Below are 27,476 nucleotides of genomic sequence, written 5' to 3' on the forward strand. Positions count from 1 at the left end.
AAAAGAGGTTTAATCTCCAAATACGGAAAGGTTTCTTCACAGTAAGAGCTGTGAAAATGTGGAATAGACTCCCTCAAGAGTTTGTTCTGGCCAGCTCACTAGATTGCTTTAAAAAAGGCCTGGATTCTTTCCTAGATACACAGACTATAACTGGATACTAACATTTATAGGTAAAGTTGATCCAGGGAATATCCATTTGCCTCTCGGGGGATCAGGAAGGATTTTTTTTCCCTGGAGGAGCAAATTTGAATATGCTTTGCTGGTTTTTTTTTTGCCTTCTTCTGGATCAACTGTGGATAGAGGATTATAATTTTTTTTTTTTTGGTTGAACTAGATGTACTTTTGTTTTTTTTCAGCCAGACTAACTATGCATTTTTTGGTTTTGAGACTATACTGGTCATAGGCCTGTTTACTTTTAATGAAGCTATGAATGGCAGCTCCTATATTTTAAACCTCAAAAGTTCAGAAAGTATGGAAGTCAGGTACAGCCAGGCAAATCATATTCATATGATAAGAAGTTATGGCAGTCCCCTTATTTCTATGGTTGTAGCTTTCCTACTGCCTGCTGTCATAGCAATTGAGTCTCCCTGTGGCAGCAGAATGTATTTATTTCACATGAGAAGAGCACCGAAAGAAAGGGAACCTTTTAAACAGCAGAAGCAAAGGCAGAACCAAAACTGTTGGCAATATCATGGGAATCCCAAAATAAATGCAAGGACCCAATAAATCAACTTGTATGCACACCCTCAAAAATCAGTTTTGGGTGAACTTAGCATTTAGTATTTTTTCTGAACAAATGCTTTTTTGCATACTGTAAATTCTTTTCTTGTTAATTCGGGGGTGGGGTGGGGCATTAGGACTCTTGTGAGAGTTGTTGCCCACAGTGACTAATCAGGCTATATATTATGTTATATTATTATTATTATACAGTATTTATATAGCGCTAAAAGGTTTGCTCAGCGCTGTACATTATAGTGGGGGACAGTACATGAGACAATGCAGTAACAAAACAAAACATGAGGGGGTCAAGGGCCCTGCTCTTTCAAGCTTACAATCTAGGAGTTATATGGGAAAATTAAACAAATCAAACTGGACAGTATAAGTAACAACTCCATTTCCCCCCATGTTTATTTAAAACTAAAACAAATATTGACAAAATAATTTTCCTAGTCATCCAGAAACACACACTCGCAATGTATTTAAAATCCCATTGTCCCTTACCCAATCAGAAAGAGCTGTCCATGCCGACACTCTCTGACGCAAGTCACGAAAAATGCGAATAACAATAACACAAGACTGCAAATCACTTGCATGAGACTGGAAAAGATGTATTAGAAAACAGTAATTAATTTATTATGAAATTTTCACAAATACTTTATTTACCTTTTAAAATGGAGAGTATATCTGTTATTTATATTGTAAAAGATTAACCACTTCTGGACACACACACACATACTTACAGGCCCATATATATTTGGACACAGGCACAATTTTAGATTTTTTCAGGTATTTACCAAAACATATTCGCTATAGTTATATAATGTTATATAATGGATATGGGATGAAAGTGCACACTCTCAGGTTTAATTTGAAGGTATGTACAACCAAATTGGAGGAAGGGTTTAGGAATTACAGCTCTTAAGAATAGCCATCCCCCTTTTTTCAAGGGACCAAAAATAATTGGACAATTAAATCAAAAGCTGTTTCATGGCCAGGTGTGGGCTACTACTTCGTTATTTCTTCATCAATTAAGCAGGTAAAAGGTCTGGAGTTGATTCTAAGTGTGGTATTTGCATTTGGAATCTATTGCTGTGAACCTACATCATGCGTTCAAAGGAGCTGTCCATGCAAGTGAAACAGGCCATTGTAAGGCTTCAAAAATGAAACAAATCCATCAGAGAGATAGCAGCAACATTAGGAGTGGCCAAATCAACAGTTTGGTACATTCTGAGGAAAGAACGCACTGGTGAGCTCAGCAACATAAAAAGGCATGGACGTCCACACAGAAGACAACAGTGGTGGATGATCGCAGGATCCTCTCTATGGTAAAGAAAAACCCAACATCCAGACAAGCGAAGGACACTCTCCAGGAGGTGGGCATATAATTGTCAAAATCTATTACTATCAAGAGAAGACTTCACGAGGCCAACGACAAATTTAAATCACAAGGGCACAAGGGTAGCCTGACAGCAGGGACTGTACGAATGACACCCTGTACAAAGGCTCGAACCAGGGAGTGCAAAGCAATTGGCCTTTGAAAGAATACAGACAAAGCTGAAATCTGACCTTTATGGTGCCCAAGGCCAACCTCATTTACACACTTGAGTGGAGAAAATAGAGAATCCTTCCAATCACATATTTCCTGGGATGCCATCCTTTGGTCTCACACCATGAAATGTAAGACTTCCAGACTCTGTAATAGATGTTCTTGGAAACCGGCTTCCTAGCATTCAACAGTGTAGAAAAAACTGGACCCGAGACCCCTCGGTCCCTCAAGATCCTGGCTTCAATAGTCACATTGTCAAATTTAGTGACCATAAAGCAGGGTCCTGGGCCCTGAGACAGTAGGTCTGCCAGGACTGGAAGGGCCCATGGACCATCCACAGCTAGTTTTACTATATCTGCGTACCAATCCATCCTGGGCCAGGCCAGAGCCATCAAGATCACAGGTGTTACCTCCTCTTGGATCCTGCACAAAAGGCATGGCAGGAGCTGAATAGAAGGGAAGGCATGAATTAAGGAGAACTGATCTCAAGAAGTCACCAGAGCATCCACCCTGAATGCTTGCCCTTGCTCTGGACATGAACTTGTACACCTTGTTTTTGAACTTGGATTCCAACAGACCTACGTTCGTGGTACTCCAACGCTAGCAATTTCTGTGAATATCTCAGGGTGTAGGGTCCACTCTACTAGAACCAACTGCAGGTGATGGAGAATCAACCTGCCAGGTCTCTACCGCCAGAATGTAAACTGCTGAAAGAAACGGCAGATGAAGCCAAGCCCAAGCTAGATGTGATTCACCTCCTCCTGGGCCATCCGGCTGCTGGTGCCTCCTTGGTGGTGGATATAAGCCACGACCGTTGCGTTATCAGACTGGATGATGACCGGATATACATGTAACCTGATCGCCCAAAACTTCAGAGCAAAGCGAACCGCCTGAAGCTCCAGGATATTGATGGGCAGACTCTTCTCTGGCCGAGCCCACTTCCCTTGGACTGTGGCTCCCTCCAGAACAGCCTCCCAGCCAAAAAGACTAGCATCCGTGGTTGCTATCTTACAACCGGAAGAGAAATCTTCCCTATTTCCAGAGTGCAAGCCACCAACCACCAATTCAGACTCTGCCTTACCCTGGGGAACAGAGACATGTGACAATCCAAAGCTTGGAACTTCTTTTTCCAGACAGACAGAATGTTTCTCTGCAATGGTCTGGAGTGGAACTGTGCATAGGGAACTGCCTCAAATGTCGATACCATCTTCTCCAACAACCTCATGCAGAGGCATATATAGATGGATATCTTTTTCTCCTCAGCACCTGATCTTTCAGAGCATGGCATTTCCTGGGGGCAGGAAGACTTTCGCCTGCACCATAACCAGGACCGACCCCAAATATTCCAGACTTTGAACTGGCTCTAAGGCCGAAACCCTAGAAGTTTAGGATCCAGCCTAAGTGTTCTACAACATGTACTGTATGAGCCACATTTTGCTTTAAGCTCAGAACAAACTGTTCCCTGAGAAATAGGTCATCCAGATATCCTAGTACCAATATTCCCTGGGCTTTTAGTAGGCCCAATACTGGAGCCAGAACTTTTGCGAAAACACGAGGGGTTGTAGCAAGCCCGAAGTGCAGAACCACAAATTGAAAAGGATTACCTTCTACTGCAAACTGCAGAAAAGAACAAACAGAAATTGGTTCAGAGCCTTGAGATCTAGTATAGGCCCCACAATTACCCCTTGGGACAGCAATCGTTCGAGTGCTTGAAATAAAAAATTTCTCTGCAGTTGGTTTCTGGGTACATTAGACTTTAAAAACCCGGAAGGGGGAAGAACCCAGAACTCTAGTCTGTACCCCTCAGAAATCGTGGAAATAACCCACTTTTCCTGAGTCACCTTTTCCCGGGCACTTGAAAACGACAAAAGTCTCCCCCGCACCCTTCATAAAGAGAGCTTAGGGCCAGCCTTAGCTGATTTCTGAACCCATGGTTTCCTTTGCCCTTCAGGCTTGCTCTAGATCCAGATGCCTCTGGGCGCCGAAACTGCCTGGCAACTGAGGCTGTAGCACAGCAGGAGTACATGAACCCATCAAACAGGCGCTCACCATGAAAGGGGAATCCAAACAGTTAATTTTTACACAGTAATTTCACTGACCAGCTTTTCAAGATCCTGCGCATGTGTACTGAAAGAAGAGCCAATTGTGAAACCTGCAGTATAGGTAGGGGGAAATCCAGTCACCTCCTCAGCAGAATCCTCTCCCTGACCAGGAAGATTCTTAACACGATCCTTCTTGGATTGACATACGCTAACTGCCGCCATCGCAGGTTGTGCGGCAGACTCAGCAAGAGCAAAAGAAGCCTTCAGTAATGATTCCAAATTATTTGCCAGATCACTGAACACTTGGGCACGGCAACCGCCAGCATGCTCCATTTTTTAACAAATGTTTCCTCCATCGGATACAGCACGGAAAACCTCTTGGGAGGAGCAAATAATCTACGCAGGTGACCCCAGTCAGCATGTACTACCTGCTATAAGAGTGGATGCAATGGAAAGGCTTGAGCATTCTGCAGAGGCTGCATCGAACTCAAGGAGGAGTAGGAGGCCTCAGAAGCTTCCAATGGAAGCAATCTCAATCCAGAGCGGACCGTTTCCGTAAGGGACTGAACCAACAATCTCTGGGACTGAGAGGTTAGCAACACTTGGTCCTCCTCAAGTACTGACTTCCCTGAAGCAGGACCTTTCTCCAGCTTAACAGCGACCTTCCTCCATATCCTATACCCATTCCTGCTTCAAAACAGGAGGATCAGGGTAGGGGGATCTTTCACATTTCTTCCATCCCTGCATAACAGAGGAAATCATGCCAGCCATTTTATTCTCCAATCCAGCCAAGGCAGATGCTAAATCATCCTTAGTAACATATGCTGAAGCAGACACATTGGTAGTAGCCACAATAACAGACAAGCAAAGTGGCTTCGATTGCTCAGTCGCCTCTGGTCTTTCAGGGAAAGTCAATACAGTGGAACTCAGAATAGGATCTTCAGGACCTGATGATGGTGCACACGTGCCCCGTCCTGCTGTGGTTTCCCCACTCCGCTTTCTAGAAGATATTACTCTTAATTGAATTTACAATAATGCAACTGGGGCTTGTGATAAAAAAAAACCCTCATTATTCCACCAGTACAGCACCCCACCATGCAAGGCTGTAATCCAGCATATAGCAGCTATCACAGCCTACACCGCCAAAAGATGCAGTACTACAGCAGGAGCAAGCCAAACTGCCAACTGTGACCATACCCAAACAAGGACTCACGTGCTCAAAAGAATAGCCTACTCTGTGTTCCTTCCAGCCGCCTCACAGGAGCCCCATGTGTAAAAAACTATCCACTTAAGTAAGCTGGCCGGTATTGTGCATGCACAGCATGCCACTTGAATGCCCACTGTGCGTGCCTACGAATAAAAAGCTACTGCGCCAAGCACGTTTGCGAGCAAAACTGCTACTAAGCATGCACGGCGTACGTGCACACTCAAGCTTGGAAAGATGCATGTGCGCTCCTGCGAGTGTCCCACGATCCAGTGGGCAGGCCTGGACGCCTACTGACCACAGCTGAAACAACTAGAAAATGGTTACCCCAATGACAGGAGTTCCCCACAAATCAAAATAAAACCAGCTAGGAACACACAGACAGTAGCCAGTACCTATACCGTGCTCCCGATGCCCTCTAGTGGCAAACATGAAAAGGACACATTGTGGATACCTGGCCCTGCTTGGCTGCATAGGTAGTAGTGGTGCTTTGCATAAAATCTTTTATTTTGCCCTCGGAAATGAAGGTATTAAAATATACACCCCTCTGTCCATGCTTGTTTCTTTTCTCTTTCTTAATTTTTTTAAATAGAAAAAAGAAAAGGGCAAACTTACCAATCCCATCACAGGGGCTCTGCTAATAGACACCCAATCTTCACCCATCATGGTGGGTCTTGCCACTTAAAAGACCTTCAAGGATCCAGTTCCCCTATGTTTTTTGGGGTCTACTCCCTTGAACCTGTATAGCACCTTGCCAGAACACTGCCTTGGACCTTTAACAAAAATGCACAGGGATCCATAATGCAGGGTCTGGAGCCAAAAGGGCCGCATTACAGGCAAAACCTTGTTGAGTCCTCCATCTTCCATAGGAGGCTAGTGTACCATTTATTTTAGAGTACAGCCATCCAAATGGATCTGCTTAACCAGTCCCTTGATCTTTATAAGAACCATTTTTGGGACCAAACCACATTCTCAAAGAGAACAGAACTTCATTGACCATCACCTTCCAGACACTGGTAAAAGACTGCACTACTTCCGGTGTAGGAGGGGTTATATAGGGGAGGAGTTCTTGTCTGTTTTGGTCCACCAGTGTCCATTCACCTATAGGTGGCGCATAACCCAGATAGTAATGAATATAGCTTGCTCTGTGTCCCATGATGTATGATAAAGAAAAGGGCCTTTATTTCATTTGTAATAACTTTGCAAAGCTTTGTACCAATACATACATGCAAATACAATTTTAGCATTATAAATTAGATCAAATACAGAATACAAGGTACACTTTATCTACAGTAATATTATTCATTTTAAATTTAACAACCTGTCAAAATAGAAAAAAGACACATTTAAAAAATTTTTTGCAGAGGTACTGAACTTTGGAATTGCTCTGATCCATATGAGTTATATAGGAGTGAGAGCTGAAGTGGTTAATACCGTTGCATCTTTGGTAAACTTCTACAACTGAAGTACAATGCTAACAGAGCCCAACAGAGATGGGAATCAAGAATTACAGATACATGGGCACCAGCTCTATTACCTAAATCTGAACTGCAGATATAAAACACAAATACACTGCTCAAAAAAATTAAAGGAACACTTTTTAATCAGAGTATAGCATCAAGTCAATTAAACTCCTGGCATATTGATCTGGTCAATTTAGGAGGATGTTGATCACTTTCAGCTGCTTTGGTGTAAATGAAATTAACAACAGGTGCACTAGATGGGCAACAATGAGACGATCCCCAAAACAGGAATGGTTTTATAGGTGGAGGCCACTGACATTTTGTTGTCACTACTGGTAGCATGAGACAATACCTGGACCCTACAGAGGTTGCACAGGCTGAGAGCAGGCTCAACCTGAGCACATGTGACAGACGTGAAAGCGTCTGGAGAAGCCGTGGAGAGAACGTTATGCTGCCTGTAACATCGTTCAGCATGACAGTTTTGGTGGTGTGTCAGTGATGGTCTGGGGAGGCATATCCATGGAGGGGCGCACAGACCTCTACAAGCTAGACAATGGCACCCTGACTGCCATTAGGTATTGGGATGAAATCCTTGGACCCATCGTCAGACCCTACACTGGTGTAGTGGGTCCTGGGTTCCTCCTGGTGCACAACAATGCCCAGCCTCATGTGGCAAGAGCATGCAGCCAGTTCATGGAGGATGAAGGAATTGATATTATTGAATTGCCCCCATGCTCGTCTGACCTAAATCCAATAGAACACCTCTGGGATATCATGTTTTGGTCCATCCGCTGCCGCCAGGTTGCACTTCAGACTATCCAGGGGCTCAGTGATGCCCTGGTCCAGATCTGGGAGGAAATACTCCAGGACACCATCTGTCGTCTCATTAGAAGCATACCCAAACGTTGTCAGGCATGCATACAAAGCACGTGGGGGTCATACAAACTACTGAGTACCATTTTGAGTTGCTGCAATGAAATTTCAACAAAATGGACTAGCCAGCAGCATCATTTTATTCGCTTTGATTTTCAGGGTGTCTTTGAATTCAGTACTCTGTAGGTTGATCATTTTCATTTCTATCAAATGATGGGGCATCCTTATGTTCCTCACACATTACCCAGTCCATGTCAGTATAGATATCCAGCATGAGAATTTTTTTCCCCATTGAGATCTGATGTGTTTTCAAAGTGTTCCTTTAATCTTTTTGAGCAGTGTATATGCAGCCAATTTTAAAAGAAAGTATTTTACGATCATAGATTTCATGTGGTATCAGCCTTGCAATCTCTGTACAGCAGAGTTCAGACTGGGAGAGGGAGAAGCAGCACAAGGAGCCTAGTGGTTGAGCTGCAGTGCTCATTCTCTAACAAGGAACATGCTGATATGAGGATAGAACCAGAAAGCTTTACATAACTGCAGCAAAGAAAATCAGGTCTTCTGCCTCGCCAGACAAGGCTGTGCTAAGTGGCAGAACTGTGTAAATATCAGAACTAAATGAACAGAAATTGAAATCCTTTGGTAGGTAAAACAGCTCTCATATTTATTAAGGTAAAGGCTTGTGAGCTGCTATGTGAGTATTGAAGCCTACTTAAGTGCTAATTGTGAATTAACTGCACCTGACACATACTCATACTAGTGTGCTAAATCAATAATACACCTTAATGTGCCATGCTTCACTTGAAATTATACATCCAATTACTATTACTTAGGCTGGCCATACATTATACAATTATCTGGAGATTTTTGGTTTAGATTTACCAAAAACCATATAATAGTAGGACAAACCTAAACACTTTCAGTTGTATCCAATTAGGCAGGCCCTTGCACTACACAGTTGAAGGTAAATCTAAAGAAAATTGGGCAGAAAATTGGAAGATAATTGTATAATGTATGGCCAGCCTTATATTGCATACCACCATAAATAAACAATTAAATGAAATATGATGAATAAAAGTGAATAAAAATAAAGATAAATAAAAAATATATTAAACCAGTGTCAATTTCCAATAACAGTGTCCATATAATTATCAGGAAAGTCCATAATAAGATTTCTTCAAACTTGCATAGTTCACTTTAAAAATATAATAACCCGTGCTTCTGAAATAAAATGTTTTGTGCAAAAAAACTTTCATGGACGTGCTCCCCCACCGGTTGTGCTCTCACCTCAAGTATATGACCAAACCGTTAAGTAAGGTCATATAACGCTTGTGTCCCTTTAAATGGGCCAGAGTATGGATGAGATAATATCTTGCCTTTTGCGGTCCTTCTCCACTCAAATAATACTCTTCCTTTCCACGGTGGTTAATATAGAGGAATGGATCAAATCATTTCCCCCTGACGTAACGCGTAGGGGAGAGGCTCTGACGCTACGACGCTCGATGGTACCATATTGACACCAGCTGGCAATTTTAGGTTTTTTACCATAAGAAAAGATCTGGAGGACACATTTTGTGAACAAAGCGTTTTTATATACAGAGTATATGTGAGTGCATTACTTTTATGAATAAAATGTTTTTTTAAAGGATAATACACTATGATTTGATGCATTCCTCTATATTAACCACCGTGGAAGTCCTAATACAGTCCCAGATTGTGGATGGTCCAGTACTACAGAGGGGAAGCCTATCTTTTTGCTTGTTATAGGCTGTCTTGTCAGTAGACCACTAGTCTTTTGGTAGAGTCTGACAGTTTTCACTCCTCATTTTATACGAGGGTCTTTTTGGTGCTCTACAGCCCCATGGCTGATCTTGTGTCACCTGTATCCGCGCTGGGTCTGTCCCCTTGCCCCTCTCGCCGGCCTCTTTCCCGTCTTCCTTGGGTACCGGTATTCTATCTGAGGGCAGCATTGTGAGATCGGTATTTTTATTGATGTACACTTTTTTTTTAGGGTCTCATCCCCCCCCCCCCTTTTTCTATGCATGTCTTGCACCATAATTTATCATGGGTTATCGGAAAGATGAAGTGGTTGAGCAGTGGCGTAGCTTACGTTGAGGGAGGGGGGAGATGGGGATAGTAGTGGGTGGATAGGTTTCAGGTGGCATTTCAGGGTGCCTGTGTGGGCGGTTAGCACCGATGATTATCATGGATTATTATATATATTTTTACCATATATTTATATTTTTTGAAAAAACAGTATTTTTGCTACAGTGCTGTCTTTGTCATTTTCTTGCATTTAGCCATTTGCCTGGAGTTTAGCTATAAAGGTTTGAATGTATCTTAACATAAGTCATTTCTGGAAATTTTCTAAACTGCCACATCTCACCTTCAGGCCTCATTTACATGGTTTTATGTTCAGTGTACACCTGTGCAAGGGTTATGTTTTCCTGCACAGGGATGCACAGGTGTGCCATGCATCCCCACGTAGGCAACCTTATTTATGTCAATTGGGATGCAGCAACTGCATGAACAGAGCTGCTGCTAATAACCTGACATCTATGTGGGTGCAGGTTCCCGAATGCACGCTGTCTGCGTTTAGGGCTGTGCACCCACAAGGGGGCAGTCAAACTGGTAGCAGCAACTGTGTTCGTGCAGACACTGTGTTCCAACTGACATGAATGGGACTGCCTGCATGGATGTATGGAATAACTGTGCACCCCGTGCAGCCAAGTATAAGGCCCTACTTATTCTCTCCAAAAGTAATAATTTTGCTGAATTTAAATGGATTCTAATATTTCAACAGATCACTAGAATACAATATATTGCCTACAGAATATGTCCGTGTAAAAAAACAAAGAAAATTTAAACCTTACAAAGAATGAAGAGCTTTATAAAAACTGAGATTATAGGACACAGGTACTCTCATCAATAAAAGTTTACGAGGCTGATTTTAGAGAATCGGTAATTTAAAGGAACATTCTACATACAGCAGTTGCTTACTAAAACTAATCTCTAGCTAACACACTAGGATTTACTAAAACTGGAGCGTGTAAAATCTGGTGCAGCTCTGCATAGAAACCAGTCAGCTTCCAGGTTTTATTGCCAAAGCCTAACTGAAAAATTTAAAGTTAGAAGCTGATTTGCTAACATTCACAGCTGCGCCAGATTATGCACTCTCCAGTTTTAGTAAATCAACTCCCATGAAAAGAATTATAATTACGATTTTTGTCTTTGCAGGCCTCAAAGTGGCAAAAGACAAGCCTCAAGGCTGGTACACACGGGCCAAATATCATCCAGTTCAAATGAAACTGGCCGACATTCGGCCCGTGTGTGCGACTGTCCAAGAGAAGCTGTTCTAAACAACCGTCTTTTATTGAATGGGAATGCTGGAAAAACCAGCATCCAATCAGTGCTTGCAGCCCATGGCTGTGAGCACTGATCAGTGCGTTCTGCCGGAGGGTGAACACATAAGCTCAGCAGTATAGATTTGCGCACAGCAACCTCAGTTTTTTTTCGTTCAGCTCGCTGGGTTGAGCGATATAAAACTCCCCGTGTGTACCAGGCATTACCTTAGCTTTTTTTAAAAAAAGTGTATGTAAAATGTATAGAAAACTGTTAGGAGTAGGGAATATGAGTTAGTGATGGAAAAATTAATGATTTCCCATCAGTTAAAAAACTGCTCTTTACAGTATAAGTGGACGAGGTATATGTCAGTGCAAAAAAACCCCGAAAAACTTACAACTACTGAAGGCTAAAGCAATTTTTTGATCCAGATAATTATTCTGAATGTTCTTAATGGGAGCAAAATAAAATGATATTTTATTCTGTGTAGCAAAAATGCAAGCTGCAATATATTACTTTATGAGTTAGATGGACTGTAAAACCTATGCAAAAGTGTACAGAAAAAAATTAAATTTAGAATAGTACAAATATGCTTTACCTGAAACCACTGAGCCTGATGAAGACGAGCTAGAGACTCCTTGCATTTCTCTTCGCTAAGAAAATTGTTTTCATCAGATGTTGTACAAGCATCTGGTACAAAAAAATTAGAAGTCAAACCTTAACTTTCTTAAAAGTTGTTTTCAACTTTTTTTTTTCAACTTTCATCTACCTTATCAGTTGTGTATAGTGTTTGTGGTGATTGAAGTTGGCCAAGTTACAATCTAAATGTACCAAGAATTATGTGGTGGAAAGGCCTAGCTGATTGGATCTAAATTGAATTAAGTGACCCTAATACTATTTGTATATTAGTGCCTTGAATGCATAACTTTGTCAAATGTAAAAGTGGACTATATAAATGACATGGAGGCAGGACAGTGGCGCAACTTTCTTGATTACGTGCCGCTGATGAGATACACACATACTAGTAATGGCGGCGATCAGCAACTTATAGTGGGACAGTGGTGGGCATTCTGACACTGGTGGGAACTGATGTGGCGTCGCTGACATCTCCAGTGACACCAATACAGTGATCAGTGCTAAACGAAAGCACTGACACTATACTAATGGCACTGGGCAGGCAGGGGTTAACATCTGGGCGATCAAAGGGTTAACTATGCGCTGTGTGTGTTTTACTAGGGGGCTGTCTCTGTGCTTTCCACTGTAAGTACACTGCTTTGTATGGCTCTGAATAGCAGAGCCATACAAAGCAGTGTGCTGAAGCTGACAGGGGAGAGAACTGTATTGTTTACATACAGTTCTCTCCCCTTGTCGTTATTACGTGGCAATCACCCGGTGCTGGCGAGTAATCACTGGCTGGGACCCGGTGATTGACAGCCAAAAGCCACGAATGGCAATGCGGGTAGGGCAGGCATGCTATTTCTGCTATAGGGCGGCAGTAAAGCAGTTAATGACCAGCATAGTACCACTGGACTGGAGTAAGGCCAATGTGGTGCCTATATTTAAAAAGGGATAGAAATCTTTACCAAGTAATTATAGACCTGTTAGTTTAACTTCTATAGTTGGGAAGATACTGGAGAGTTTAATAAAAGACCACAGAAATGAGTTCTTGCTTGAAAAAAATATTTTAAGCAATAGACAGCATGGATTCATGGAAAACAGAAGTTGTCAAACAAATCTGATTTCTTTTTATGAGGTGAGTAAAACCTTGGACAGAAGGGTGGCGGTGGATGTGGTATACTTGGATTTTTCAAAATCGTTTGACAGTTCCCCACACACAGCTAATGTGTAAGGTAAAGTATACAGGCTTGGAAAAATCCGTATGTAAATAGATAAAAACTGGCTAAAAGACCGAATTCAGAGAGTAGTGGTTAATGATTCATACTCTGAATGGTCTAGGGTCGTTAGTGGTGAATGGTCTAGAGTTGTCAGTGGTGTACCCCAAGGTTCAGTGTTGGGACCCTTACTTTTTAATATATTTATAAACAATATAGAGTCTGGGATTAAAAATCCCATTTCAATCTTTGCAGATGACACCAAGCTGTGCAGTGGAATAACGTCCTTACAGGATGAAGTTTAATGTTGATTAATGTAAATTTGGGGGCTAAGAATATGCATGCATCATACATACTAGGGGTAGTACAACTGGGGGAATCAATGGTGGAGAAGGATCTGGGTGCACAATTATTAGACAACTATTAGGCCCCTTTCACACTGACGGTCCGATCGGGTACGTCAAAAACAGACAGATCCGTCCGTTTGGCAGTTAATTTGCTTCTTTTTTTCTTAATGTTTCTTGTAACTCTGTTGACTATGTGCAAAAATAAGTTTGATGGTTGTGTGATCACGCCCCAATATCTTAGCAAATTCAAGAGTGCTGCATCCCTCTGAAAGACGTTTTACAATTTTTGACTGTTCAGAGTCTGTTACGTCTCTTTTTTGGCCCATTTTGGTAAAATAAAGAAGCTGCCTAATAATTATCCACACCTTGATATAGGGTGTTGGTTTCCTTAAGCCACACCCTCCCTCATTACAAAAATACACATCACCTAATATACTTAAATCCAATAAGCATTCAAATTTATACAGCTTGGTGTTGGACAATAGGGGCAGCACAGTGGCTAAATGGGGCAGCACAGTGGCTAAATGGTTAGCACTTCCGCCTGGCAGTAGTAGGGTTGTTTTTAATCCCAACCACAGCGCCACCTGCCTGGAGCTCGCATGTTCTCCCCGTGCCTGCGTGGGTTTCCTCCGGGTACTCTGGTTTCCTCCCACACTCCAAAGACATGCTGGTAGATTAACTGGATGCTGTTTAAATTGGCCCTAGTATGTGTATGTATGAATGTAAGTTAGGGATTTTAGATTGTACACCCCTTGAGGGTTAGGGACTGATGGGAATGTACAATATATATGTGGAAAGCACTGCGTAAATAAACGGCGCCATATAAGTACCTGTAATAAATGAATTAAAAAAAATATATATATATATATATATATATAAAAACGATGATTTGGTCAAAATACTCGCTTGCCTAATAATTGCGCACACAGTGTATATTACTATTATAGATTGAATCTTAATCCTCCTGTTTTTATTTAGTTAGTGCAGTCATGTGCCTGAATGGCAGACTCTATGCAAGATGTGCAGCTCCCCAGGCATTATAAAGCACAGGGCAATTTAGGCATAAAAATTGGCTAGAATAGTTTGTGTGCATGTACCCTTGCAAACCTGTAGTTGCTTTTTTGCAACACTGTAACCTTTTGTTTACATTTATCCACTGTGTTATAATACCATGAACAGTTGACTGTAGCAAGAAAATTTCATGGATGGACTTATAGCATAGATGGCAACGAATCACTGTACCATGGTTGAATTCACGGAGCTCCTAAGAGCAACCCATTTCACAAATGTTTGTAGAAGCAGTCTGAACGCCTAGGTGCTTGATTTTATACACCTGTGGCCATGGAGGTAATTGGAACACGTGAATCCAATGATTTGGAGGGGTGTCCCAATACTTTTGGCAATAAAGTGTATATATGTGAATGTTTTTGTGCCCAGAGTTCAGCTTTAATCGCCCCAATGTTCACCTTTCTCTTTTTTCTCTAGATCTTCTGTTTCTACATCCTCCTTTTTTTCTCCATTTTTAGCAACCACTTGGTTGCAGGTAAGAAACACAGTGAACTGCAACCTTGGTTCATCAGCAAACGTAATCACAAGGCGGGCCTCTTCCATGTCATAGGTTACACTATGTTGCTTTTTGGATAACTTCTGCAGAAAAAGAAAAAAAAAAAAGTAACAAGGATAAACAAGCTATTCTTGTGACTAAAAAATGTTTACTAATAGACAATCGTAAGTTCAACAGTTAAATATTTTTTTTTTGCAAACACAATAAAATAGTAAGGAAACAAATATTACTTCTGGACCAGGCCTAAACTACCTAGGCCATGGTGCTTTGGCTTCTTCACAAGCCAAAAAAGTAAGTCTTTCAATCCTATAATTTGTCAAATGCTCTACTACCCACTGAACATTGATATTTGATAGGTTGCTTATAGTCAGCAAGGATTATTGCCAAGAGTTGCTAAATCTTTTTTTTTTTGTTAAGAAAAGTTTTATTATACATATGCAAACATATCAAAGTGAAGACCATGACATTAATACACCAAGGTACATGTACAGCATCCAAACAAAATAGTACAGTTGCTATACTTCACCCAGCTAGCATGGCCCCACTCATAAGGCTGGCAAGTACAAAAATACGTTTACATATTTCCAACATCTCTGTTTCACCATGTGCTGCAGTTGAAAAATATGGAACAGAAATACAAATGCACATTAACCCAGTAGCCTATTCATGACCTGGTCTACAGGGGCTAGTCTTGGCACATCTAACGATCCTTCCCACACTCTATCAAAGTTGGCCGGGCAACCCCTATGCTGGTATATATTATGTTCATATTTAAGTGTGGTGCCCATATGGTCTAGCCATTTCCTAACTGAAGAATGGCTAAATCTTAACTTAGGCAGAAGTCGAGAACCAAGTACAACCTTGACTTAAGGTTCAAGAAGCTCCAAAGGCACTTCAGCTCTACAGTTTTTTAACCTTTGACATGTTTTATGCAAAGTCACTTAACAGGAAAACTACTAAATATACAAACCCTTTTTCCTGATAAAATATATTCATGATTCTGTTCAAACACTTATGATTCACTAACCTGTGATCTCCCTGTGCCATCCACAGAAGCTCAATTATTCTGCACCATTCTTGGCCTTCAATATTTTTGATCATGACATTCGTTCTCTGGTACGTTTTTTCTTGTGATCTCTTTTAAGTCAGTGTCCTCATCTCCCTTCACATCACAGTCCTCAATTACCCCTTCACATCACAGCCTTCCTTCACATTAAAATCCTTCTTCATATCAGTGTCCCTGCCCCCTAGACTTCAACCCCTCCCATTTACATCACAGTCTCCCCTTCACATCACAGCCCCCCTTCAAAGGATATGCCATTAATCTGCATATAAAACAACATGTCTAAATACATTGTCACAGAGTATTTATGAATGAAGCTGGCAAACTGCAGCACAGGGTAGGGCCCAGCTATCAAACTAACAGCTGTTGTTGGAAGTTTTACCAGACATGCGTGGCATGTAGTAAGGATTACCCACACAAGTGACTAATCACTGCTAAATGCTTTTTGTGTGGCTTATACCACAAGGAGCCATGTGTTCAATCTGAGTAACAATTTACCACTACTCAACGAGTAATTGTTGAGATTTTAAATGCTTTGTGAATATTACAATTAAATTACCACAAAACTAAAACAAGAGTATGGTAAATTCAGTTGTTCTGTGCAATGATTACTTTAGTAAACTATAAAAAAGCATCTTTGTTTCTAAAAATGACCAACTAAAGCGGGGATGAGTAACCAATTGATTGCGGGCATGTGAAGGGTAGATCGCATTCCTTGGTTGCTGACCCCAGAACCTGGAGAGGAGGGCTTGCATTTGATGAAACTGATGGGCTGTATTTTCCTCCCTACAGCAGCTGAAAGCTGGCAATTCTTGCTTCGCCTCTTCTCCCTCCTGCCGGCATTTGGCTGCATGGAAGGAATATACAGCCTAGTGGTTTCATTAAATGCCACCCCTCCTCTCCAGGTTCCTCTTCTCTGTGTTGTCTGGCCCCTGTATGCACCATTTCACCCCCCCCCCCCAATGCACTGCCGGTTGCCCCTCCTGCTGGCTGCTGCAGGGGATGTTTCATGATGGAGAGCAGGAAAGGGATCTTTAAATATGTCATTTACAGGCCCCGTTCCTTTTCTGAAAGAATATAGTCAATGATCAGTACTGATCACTGACTGCGTCCATTCCTAACTGAAGCATAGTAAACTGAGTTTACTATACTTCAGTTTGAGAACCAACAGAAAGCCGCCGGGCACAGAGCACTTTCCATTCATTCACTGTCTAGTGCAGCTGAGGCTGCGGAGAAAGGAAATGGGGAATTTCTGCCCTCAGTGCATTTCTCTGTCTCAAAAGTAAGACATCAGGAGTCTGTTTAGAACCCTGATATTTCACAAAAGCCCCCCAATAGGGTTCCTAAAAAAAAAGTGTAAACAAATAATATTAAAAAATGTAAAAATTACAATATAAAAAATTGCTGACACCATCCACTGCCCTACTGCTACTATCCACTGCTAAGGTAGACTAAGTTTATATTTTTACAGTGACATTTGTTTTATTATATTTTTGTAAGTTTTCCTTACTATTTACTTAGGCCTTGCTAAGTAATCTCTTAAAAAAAAAAATCATGTCAAACCCTGGCGATCTTTGATCCGTTTCATTTTGTTAAAGTAAATTTCCACCTCTCAAAGGTTGCCTACCCCTCCACTAAAGTAATGCTTAAAAGACCACATTCTGGCAAAAAAAAGTTAAACAAAATGAACCATCAGTTTCAGGACGCTATGCTAGAGAGAAGGGAGGACCAGAAAACACAATACTATTGATGGTCCTGAAGTTTCTCCAAGGGAAGGAGAACTTTTGCCTGTCCAGTGTCCAAAACAAAGTTTAGGTTCCCTAGATAAAAAAACAAGCACAGCCAAGATTTTCGGAAGTTTAGGAGCTAGCTGAACTCTAAGAATTTGAAAGGTCACTTAGAGATCACAGCCATAAGGAGGAATTCCAGTACGGGAACTAGCACCTTCTTGAAAACTCTTTCGGCAAGGATAAAGGAAAGGGTCACAAATGGGGTTGTGCAGGTTTATGTCCTGTATGTCTATCAAAAATTCTCCTGGATGAAGTGATGCAAATACCAATTGATAACATCCTTTTGGATTTTCCTGAATTTGTTGAGAGCTTTCAGGTCCAAAAGACGGACACTTTCCTTTTTGTGTACAGTAAATAGGTTTGAAAAGAACCCTCTGAACTTCTCTGGTGGAGTAACCAAATTACCCCCTGTGAGGAGACCCTTTACATCTAAATTAATATCCACCATTCATCTTTGGGATGTCAGAAGGTGGTTCAACATAAAACTGCTCCAAATGCAGACTGAAATTCTATCTTGTTGCCTGATGCTATAACTTCACAAACCCAGGCATCCAGTTTGACTGCTCCACTAGTTGGTGAAAGGTAAGAGTCATTTCTCCTTCTCTACCTTGCATCAGAGAAAGAGAGATTGACAAATTTAGTATTAGAGCAGAACTCAAGAAAACTTTTTTCTTACTACTCATTTTCGTTTGCTACTTACAGTTTAATTTAGGCCAGATAGTATAGCTTTCACTATTCTTCTGGCACTGCGACTAGGAGAGCTGCAGGACTCATACACAGAAGCCGTACTGTCTTTTATCTGCTGCTCTTTCTCCTTGTGCATTCACAGAATGCCTTGTATTTTGTGAACAGTTAAGTGAATATAAGGCAATCTTTGAATGGACAAGGGGAGAGAAGCTGTGGAAAAACAAGGATACAGCTTCTGTGTATGAGAACTGCAGCACTCATAGTCGCAGCGCTAAATACAGCGAAAGCTCTACTATCCAGCATGAATGAAATTGTAAATAGAAAACTTTGTGACTAAAGTCTTTTTTTTTTTTTTTTTTTAATACAGCACATTTTAAGAAAAAAGGTTTCCCTTGAGTTCTGCTTTAAAACATCAGAACCTCTTCAAGTATTTTCTTTTATACAGAATGATTTATACTTTTGATAACAAGTTTTGTATTATCCTACCATTTTACATACAAACAGTGACTGGTGGAGATTTTTCATTTTAGAAAACAGACAAGTTTTATCTCCAGTGCAAAAATTTAAACACACAAAACTCACACTAAAGACTTACCTCTAGCTGTTCTGGGAGAACTTCCGCAATCCTCTTTATCAAGCTGCAAGTTGGCTTGTTTGAGCATAACAAGGTTAGCTGAAAATTCTGGTTGCCTCGCAAAATGAGGCCTTTTGACAGGATACCAACACGTTTAACACCCCTCAAGACACCGGCATTGCCAGTTTTACTGTGAATAACATAGGTATATTAACAATACATCACATACACAAAAAATAAAAAATGTAAATAATAGACAAATATATCAATATGTATCTGTCAAATGAAGCATCGTGTGCATGGACCCGCATTTAGGTCCAATGTAGTTTTCAGTTGCACATGCACATTACCTGCATGTGCCAAAAATCACAAATCAGCAGAACAGAAATGCAGCATAACATTCTAAAAAAGACATGCACTGTAACGGAGTGAACTCTTCAACTGAAAGCAGTATTAAACCCAAAACCAAAAAATAAATATATTGCAGATTACCAATCATTAGATGTGGTGGTTGCATCAATTTTCTTTTCTTTGCCTGTTTTCCCCTCTGTTAACCTGGTGATCTAGCCAGTAACACACTATTAGTGAGACATCACTCTGGATGAATTAGTACAGTGGGCATAGCAGACAGCACAACTGTCCCTCTGGGGAATACAGGATTGTTAAATGTATTATTAGATTTAGATACTCTAACAAATTAAAGCCAGACTCCAGCTCACACTTTATAAGCAGTTATAGCAGTTTATTTCCCCTTTTGGGATAAAGAATTTACATGCATAAATATAAGCTGATCATTTTATTCACCCCCATCTGTGTTCAGTGGTTTGTCTCATCCATGTAAACTGATACATTCTGTTGGAGAGCTGGAGCTTTTGAAAAACAGACAAACTAGCTGGCTTACCAGATGAAAATAGAACAAAAAGCCTAAAAAAAGAAACTTACACAGCCATTACTTTTAAGTATTGGTAAGCTGCAATGTAATAAAGGTTTGCTTTTGGATTTAATACGGCTTTATTTTTTTTCCAGTGATCTGAAGTTTACCCACAGTGGGGGCTCAGAAAACTACATAAATGTAAGCAGGCCTTAAGATAACATTTATTGCCTTCAGAAAAGTTCTAAGGGGCTCATTGAGTCTCTATACAATAGAAGCATGGAGTTCACAAAAATGGTAGCGTGTATAGTGTAGTGCCATGTATTATATACACTACTGTATACAGAACAATGTACAGAGTGGAGCAGTAGGGAGTAGATAAATGTACAGCACAGTGTACAGAGTGGAGAGAAAGCTGAACTATTGGTAGATATTAAAAATAAAAATAATGTAGCTTTATATTCAATAATACGGCACATAATGAAATGTATTTCTTAAAGTGTTAGTAAACTCTTAATTTGTAACTTTTTACTACAGGTAAGCTTATAATAAAGCTTATCTGTAGGTAAAATGAATATCTCCTAAATGTGCATTTTTTAGGACGGGGGTCAGCAACCTGTAGATCGCAATATACCAGTAGATCACAGCCAGGTGACTGGTAGATCTCGGTCTGGGCTTGCTGACTACTTGGAAAGTTGCAGCTGTAGTAGGGAGCAAGAGCTACATAAGCTGATGCTTCCTCTGTAGTGATGGCGCCTGTCTCATGTGGAGTGATGCCAACTGCACTCCACCTTTTATCCCGGATAGCGGCCTCCAGAGTGGTGCCAGCAGCTGGAAAGAAGAGATCTTCAGGTCACTGTGAAGCAGTACACTGAGAATGATAGTACAGAGCTGCCTTCAGACTGATGTGCTGCGTTGTACCTGCAGCTTTCCAGTGGGTTTGCTGTGCTTAGCCACAGACTTCTATTATATCCTGTTGGTTTGGTGCACTTTCTGAAAGTACACCAAAGCTCCTGAATGTAGGAGTTTTGGTGCGCTTTCAGAAAGTGCACCACACCTGCAGGACATAAATCTATGGCAAACCACAGTTAACCCGGGAAATTCGCAGATGCATTGTGCTGCACCCACACTGCAGCACATCAGTGTGAAAGCAGCCTTATTCGGGGCTCAGAACAGTAAGGGTTCGTTTGCAGTTTGGGGGGGTGACAAAACCCCATAGTTAAAACATGTTTTTACCACTCCCGCCCCATTCGCACCCCTTAAGCTGCAATGGCCAGGGGTGTACACATATCGCAGCCCCAGCATGCTTTATTCACCCTGTCATGGTTGGTGGGTGTAACACCTGCCAAGCATGACCCATTCAAGTGAATGAGGCTGCTCTGCAAGTGCCCTGCAACCTTGTGCAGTACAGCAAACAAGGGGTTTGCTTTCTCACCACCTGCTTTAACCCCTTGTACCCACAGAAGCATGCAGTTGCATGATACTTGCAGAGTGGTCCCATTTGCTTGAACAGGTCACTACTGCCAGCCAGAAGCTCCCACCAACAGCAACAGGGGGTTTAATTCCTGCTGCGGCATATACAAGCCTTTGGCGACTGCCTCAACAGCTAAAGGGGTAAGGATTGAGGGTGGTAAAACCATGATTCAGCTGCAGGGTTTTACCACCCCCTAACAGAAAAAAATGTAAGGGGGGGGGGGGAGCAGAACTTCTCTTTAGGTGAAGTTCTGCTTTAATAAATGTTGTGGACTGAATCCCGCACTGGCTTTCAACAGCTGTTAAGGATACACCTCCATGCTTTACTTGGCAAGCTTGGAAGTGTTCTCAATCACCCTCTCAGATTATGCATTATGTAAAATTCAAACTCCAAAAGGAAGAATAATGGCTAAAGCTAGTATATGGCAAATATCTTGCCAAGACAGTCACTGAACTGGAAAAATATATTTACCATACAGCAACATGTAAACACAGGTATAAAAGGATGAAACATATAGAAGAATAACTCAAAAGTTACATATTTTATTTACCTAGCGTCTTCATCACCAGAATCACGTCTAATGCAATCGGATACAAGCTTGAGTGCTCTTTCAGACAACGATACAGTTTTCTGGATAGCCTGAAGCTCTTTCTCAGTGGGATAGATCTGAGCATGCTTTCTCATGATGTATTGGTCATCTACAGATTCATTCACTTGAGGTGAATTATGCTGTTGTATAAAATAATCCAGGGAAGAATAAAAATAACAGTATAAAATATAATAAACAAATAATAAATAAAATAGTAATAAATACAAGAAATGGAAAGTAAAGTCGAAAATGGAGCACTCATTAAGTACTCTCCTCTCCTCTGTGCAGTCACATTTTCAGGTATCTGCATGCACCTCTGCATGCAGGTAGCCCATAGAAGTAGATGCAGATTTAGTGGCTGCACAGACACAGTCGCATGTCAAAATCTGACATGCAGGCAGTACTTTGTTGGTCACATCTAAACCAGCAATTGTCAATTCACCAATGCTGGTTTAAAGCAGGAGTAAACTCTAACAACTTTTTTTTTTAACTGGACCCCTTGCAGTGTTATGCCGTAATGTGCTAGTATTAACCACATACTAGAACATAATGACTTACTTTTCAAATAGAGCCTTTTCAAATAGAGCCTTCCAGTACTGGTCTGTGACTACTCCTGGTGCTTCCATCTTTACTTGGTCTTCCTTCTAAGTTCACACTCTCCAGCCATTTGAATGACCAGGTCACTCCTGTGCCTGAACACGGCAGTCATTAAGGTAGTAAGGAGCTTTCTACATTCATGGCACACTCAGTAGGCCTTGAATACAGAGCGCACTGCACATGCGCGGTGACATTATCCCCTGGAGCCACTGTGAATATTTCCTAAGCAGCATAAGCTTGAAAGATATACATAGTACCTATATTTAGGCTTATTAAAAGATTACCTGTAGGACAAAATTAAATTAAGTTTACTACTGCTTTAAGGGCTCTGTTTTGTCGACTTTTATTTAACAGAAAAGTTCACAAGTTCATACTCATACTTCATTATTATTATTATTATATAGTATTTATAAAGCGCCAATGGTTTGCTCAGCGCTGTACATTACAAAGGGGGACAGAACATGTGACAGTACAATAACAATACAATACAATGCAAAACATGACGGGATCGAGGGCCCTGCTCTTTCGAGCTTACAATCTAGGTGGGAGGGGATAGTGGCACAGGAGGAGATAGCTGAGGGGGATGGAGTGGTAGGAAGAGTGGAGGAGGTTGGCAAGTTAGCAGGGGGTGGGGTAGGCTTCTCTGAAGCGATGGGTTTTCAGGGTGCGCCTAAAGGAGAGGAGAGTAGGTGATAATCTGATGGGTTGAGGCAGGGAGTTGCAGAGGATGGGTGACACCCTGGAGAAGTCCTGGAGGCGGGCATGGGAGGAGGAGACCAGGGAACTAGAGAGAAGGAGGTCTTGTGAGGAGCGGAGTGTGCGTGCTGGGCGGTACTTGGATATTAGGTCAGTGATGTAGTACGGGGCAGTATGGTGGACAGCTTTGTACGTCAGTGTTAGGATTTTGATCCGTTGCGCAATCGGAAGCCAGTGGAGGGATTGGCAGTGGGGGGTGGCGGAAATGGAGCGGTTGGAAAGGTGAATGAGTCTGGCAGCCGTATTCAAGATCGACTGAAGCGGGGATAGCCAGCGGCGAGGCAGGCCAGTGAGGAGGGAGTTGCAGTAGTCGAGTTGTGATATGATGAGGGAGTGGATGAGCTGTTTAGTGGTTTCTGGGGTTAGGAACGTGCGTATTTTGGCGATGTTGCGGAGGTGGAGTCTGCACAAGTTTGTTAAAGATTGGACTTGGGGCTGGAAGGATAGGTTGGAGTCCAGAATGACACCAAGTACTCTGGCCTGCGGGGCGGGTTTGATGGTGGCGTTGTTGGATGTGACGGAGAAGTCAATGGGGGGTGGTGTCCGGGCTGGGGGGAAGACAAGAAACTCGGTTTTGGAGAGGTTTAAGGAAGTGAAGCGACATCCAGTCTGATATGTCGCTCAGTAGGTGTGTGATTTTGGCGGAGACCGAGGGGGTGAGGTGGGGGGTTGAGAGATAGATTTGTGTGTTGTCGGCATAGAGGTGGTAGTTGAAGCCGTGAGAGTATATGAGTTGGCCAAGGGAGGAGGTGTAGATGGAGAAGAGAAGGGGCCCAAGGACAGAGCCTTGAGGGACCCCAACAGAAAGGGGGAGTGGAGGGGGAGGTGATAGCATTATAGGTAACGCTGAAAGAGCATTGTGACAGGTAGGATGAGAGCCAGGAGAGAGCAGAATCTCTGAGGCCGAGGGAGTGTAGTTTTTTGAGGAGGAGGGGGTGGTCGACTGTGTCGAAGGCCGCAGAGAGGTCAAGGAGTAGGAGCACTGAATAGTGGCCATTAGCTTTGGCGGTTAGCAGGTCGTTGGAGAGTTTGAGTAAGGCAGTTTCGGTGGAGTGTAGGGGACGGAAGCCAGACTGTAGGGGATCGAGGAGGTTGTTGTCGTTGAGGTGAGAGCTTAGGCGGGTGTAGACTAGGTGCTCGAGGAGTTTAGATGTAAATGGGAGCAGGGAGATGGGTCTGAGGTTATTCGGGTCATTGGGGTCCAGGGAGGGCTTTTTAAGTATGGGGGTGATGTGTGCATGTTTCAAAGGGGAGGGGAAGTGCCGGAGGAGAAGGAGAGATTAAAGATGTGGGTGAGGGAGCGTAGGATGGAGGGGGAGGGAGGTCGTAGGAGCTGTGAGGGGATAGGGTCGAGGGGGCAGGTGGTGAGGCGGGCATCAGAGAGGATCTTGGAGACTTCCTCGATAGTAGTAAGGTCAAAGGTGCGGAGTGTTGGGGGGGCTTCAGTATGAGGAATGCAAGGTGGGGTGGAAGTGGGAGAGGGGTGATGAGGGGGTAGCTGAGTGAGGGGGAACAGAGCTGGAGGGAGTTTGAGCAGCGACGAAGTCCCTGCGGGTTATGTCGAGGGAGAGGGGGGATGAGGGGGTAGCTGTGTGAGAGGGGACAGGTTGAGAGGGCATGTGAGTTGCGGCGATGTCCTTGCGAATTGTGTCAATCTTGTTTTTGAAGTGATTGGCAATCTCAAGGGCAGTGAGTGAGGTGCTGGGTGGAGGTGGGGGTGGCGAGAGCAGAGAGTTGAAGGTGGAGAAGAGTCGGCGAGGATTGGAGGAGAGGGCCTTGATGAGGGTCAGGAAGTAGGCTTGTTTGGCAGCGTGGAGGGAGGAGGTGTAGGTGTGGAAGGCAGATTTGTAGCGGGTGAAGGCTTGTTGGGATTTTGCACCATAGTCGCTCCAGGGCACGATTGCGTCGTTTGAGGGTTTTGGTGTGATCAGTCTACCAGGGCTGGAGCGGTCGGGGGTCTGATGTTGCATGTGGTTAAAGGCGCTAGTGAGTCAAGGGCTGTTGATAGCGCGTTGTTGTAGGCAGTCATAGCCAAGTCGGGGCAGGACAGGGGGAGAATGCTGTCGTGGAGTTGATCAGCTGCAGAGTGGAGGGGGGCAGGGTTAAGGTTGCGGAGGTTACGGCTGGTAGTAGTGTGACATTTAGAGGGGTAGGTGTTGGAGGACGAGGAGATAGAGAAGGTAATCAGGTTATGGTCAGAGAGAGGGAAGGGGGTGTTTGTGAGGTTGTGGGGAGCGCAGCGGTTGGAGAAGACGAGATCAAGGATATTACCGTTGGAGTGGGTGGTGGATTGTATGCACTGTGCAAGTGCAAAGGAGGAGGTTAAGTGGAGGAGATGGGATGTGTCCGGGTTGTCGAGGTTGACAGGGATGTTGAAATCCCCAAGGATGATGGTGGGTAGCTCAGAGGAGAGGAAGAAGGGTAGCCAGGAGGAGAAGTCATCCAGGAAGCGGGATATGGATCCAGGAGGCCGGTATATCACAGCATACTCCGTGCAGGGGTTTTCAGCTTCACAATGACAAATAGAAATTTTCCAGCCTCCTTGCTATCTGAACTGTGTACTCCCTGAGCTTGTTTCTGCACAGACTTACTGCTTAATCCCACTCAGCCTTGTGGTTAACAAAAGCTCCCTAATTGTACTGGTTCCTGCCTATCTACACCCTGTTCCAAATTATTATGCAAATTCTATTTAAGTGTCACAAAGATTAAATATTTTGTTTTTCAGTTTAACTCATGGATGGCATTGTGTGGCAGGGCTCTTTTGATCACTGAAAACAATCTCGGACACCTGTGATAATTAGATTGGCCGGTGAGCCCAATTTAAGGAAAAACTACTAAAGGACGGTGTTCAACATTATTAAGCAGAGCATCATTTTCAAGCAATATGGGGAAGAAAAAGGATCTCTCTGCTGCCGAAAAGAGTGAAATAGTTCAATGCCTTGGACGAGGTATGAAAACATTAGATATTTCACAAAAACTTAAGTGTGATCATCGCACTATTAAGAGATTTGTGGCTGATTCAGAGCACAGACAGGTTAGTGCAGATAAAGGCACATTGAGGAAGATTTCTGCCAGATCCATGCATTGGATCAAGAAAGCAGCTGCTAAAATAACATTACATAGCAGCAAACAGATATTTGAAGCTGCTGGTGCCTCTGGAGTCCCACAGACATCAAGGTGTAGAGTCCTCCAGAGTCTTGCAACTGTGCATAAACCTTCTATTCGGCCACCACTAACCAATGCTCAGAAGCAGAAACGGCTGCATTGGGCAGAAAAATACACGAAGACTAATTTTCAAACAGTCCTGTTCACTGATGAGTGCCGTGCAACCCTGGATGGTCCAGATGGATGGAGTAGTGGATGGTTGGTGGATGGCCACCCTGCTCCAACAAGGCTGCGACGTCAGCAAGGCGATGGTGGAGTCATGTTTTGGGCCGTAATCATGGGAACAGAGCTGGTCGGCCCCTTTAGGGTCCCCGAAGGTGTAAAGATGACCTCTGCAAAGTATGTGGAGTTTATGACTGACCACTTTCTTCCCTGGTACAGAAGGAAGAACTATGCTTTCCGTAATAAAATCATCTTCATGCATGACAATGTACCATCTCATGCTGCAAAGAATACCTCTGCATCAATGGCTGCTATGGGGATAAAAGGAGAGAAAGTCATGGTGTGGCCTCCATCCTCCCCTGACCTCAATCCTATTGAGAACCTTTGGAGCATCCTCAAGCAAAAGATCTATGAGGGTGGGAGGCAGTTTACATCCAAACAGCAGCTCTGGGAGGCTATTCTGACATCTTGCAAACAAATTCAAGCAGAAACTGTCCAAAAACTCACAAGCTCAATGGATGCAAGATTTGTGAAGCTGCTATCAAATAAGGGGTCCTATGTTACAATGTAATGTGACCTGTTAAAATGCTTAAAAAGTTAAAATGTTGTTAAAAGTTTGATTGAAATAGCTTTTGATTTCAGTAAATATGCTGCAAACACAACAAATGACAATTTTCAGTTCTTTACAACCTATAAAGTGTTTTGAAACTTACTGTGCGTAAGAATTTGGAACAGTGCATTGTAAGTTTATGTTTAAAAAAAATCCTGTTATCATTAGGAGGTTTGTTCAATAAAATTTGAATTGTACTCTTATT

General features: G+C 42.6%; 1 protein-coding gene across 2 annotated transcripts in view; it reads right to left on the reverse strand.

The window, feature by feature from the left end:
- Positions 1-27,476, reverse strand: part of ZFR2 (zinc finger RNA binding protein 2) — a 137,170-nt gene that overhangs the window by 12,896 nt on the left and 96,798 nt on the right. For both annotated transcript variants that reach the window (XM_089687463.1, XM_089687464.1), the window contains exons 11-15: positions 21,943-22,121; positions 19,069-19,237; positions 14,836-15,016; positions 11,789-11,880; positions 1,222-1,317 (exon numbers count right to left, since the gene is read on the reverse strand). In XM_089687463.1, the coding sequence (XP_089543589.1) occupies positions 1,222-1,317; positions 11,789-11,880; positions 14,836-15,016; positions 19,069-19,237; positions 21,943-22,121 (717 nt within the window). The remainder of the gene's footprint in view (positions 1-1,221; positions 1,318-11,788; positions 11,881-14,835; positions 15,017-19,068; positions 19,238-21,942; positions 22,122-27,476) is intronic.

The sequence above is a fragment of the Staurois parvus genome, unplaced genomic scaffold (assembly GCF_062004578.1).
Source record: "Staurois parvus isolate SC_StPar_1 unplaced genomic scaffold, SC_StPar_1.0 ptg000425l, whole genome shotgun sequence".
NCBI lineage: Eukaryota > Metazoa > Chordata > Amphibia > Anura > Ranidae > Staurois > Staurois parvus.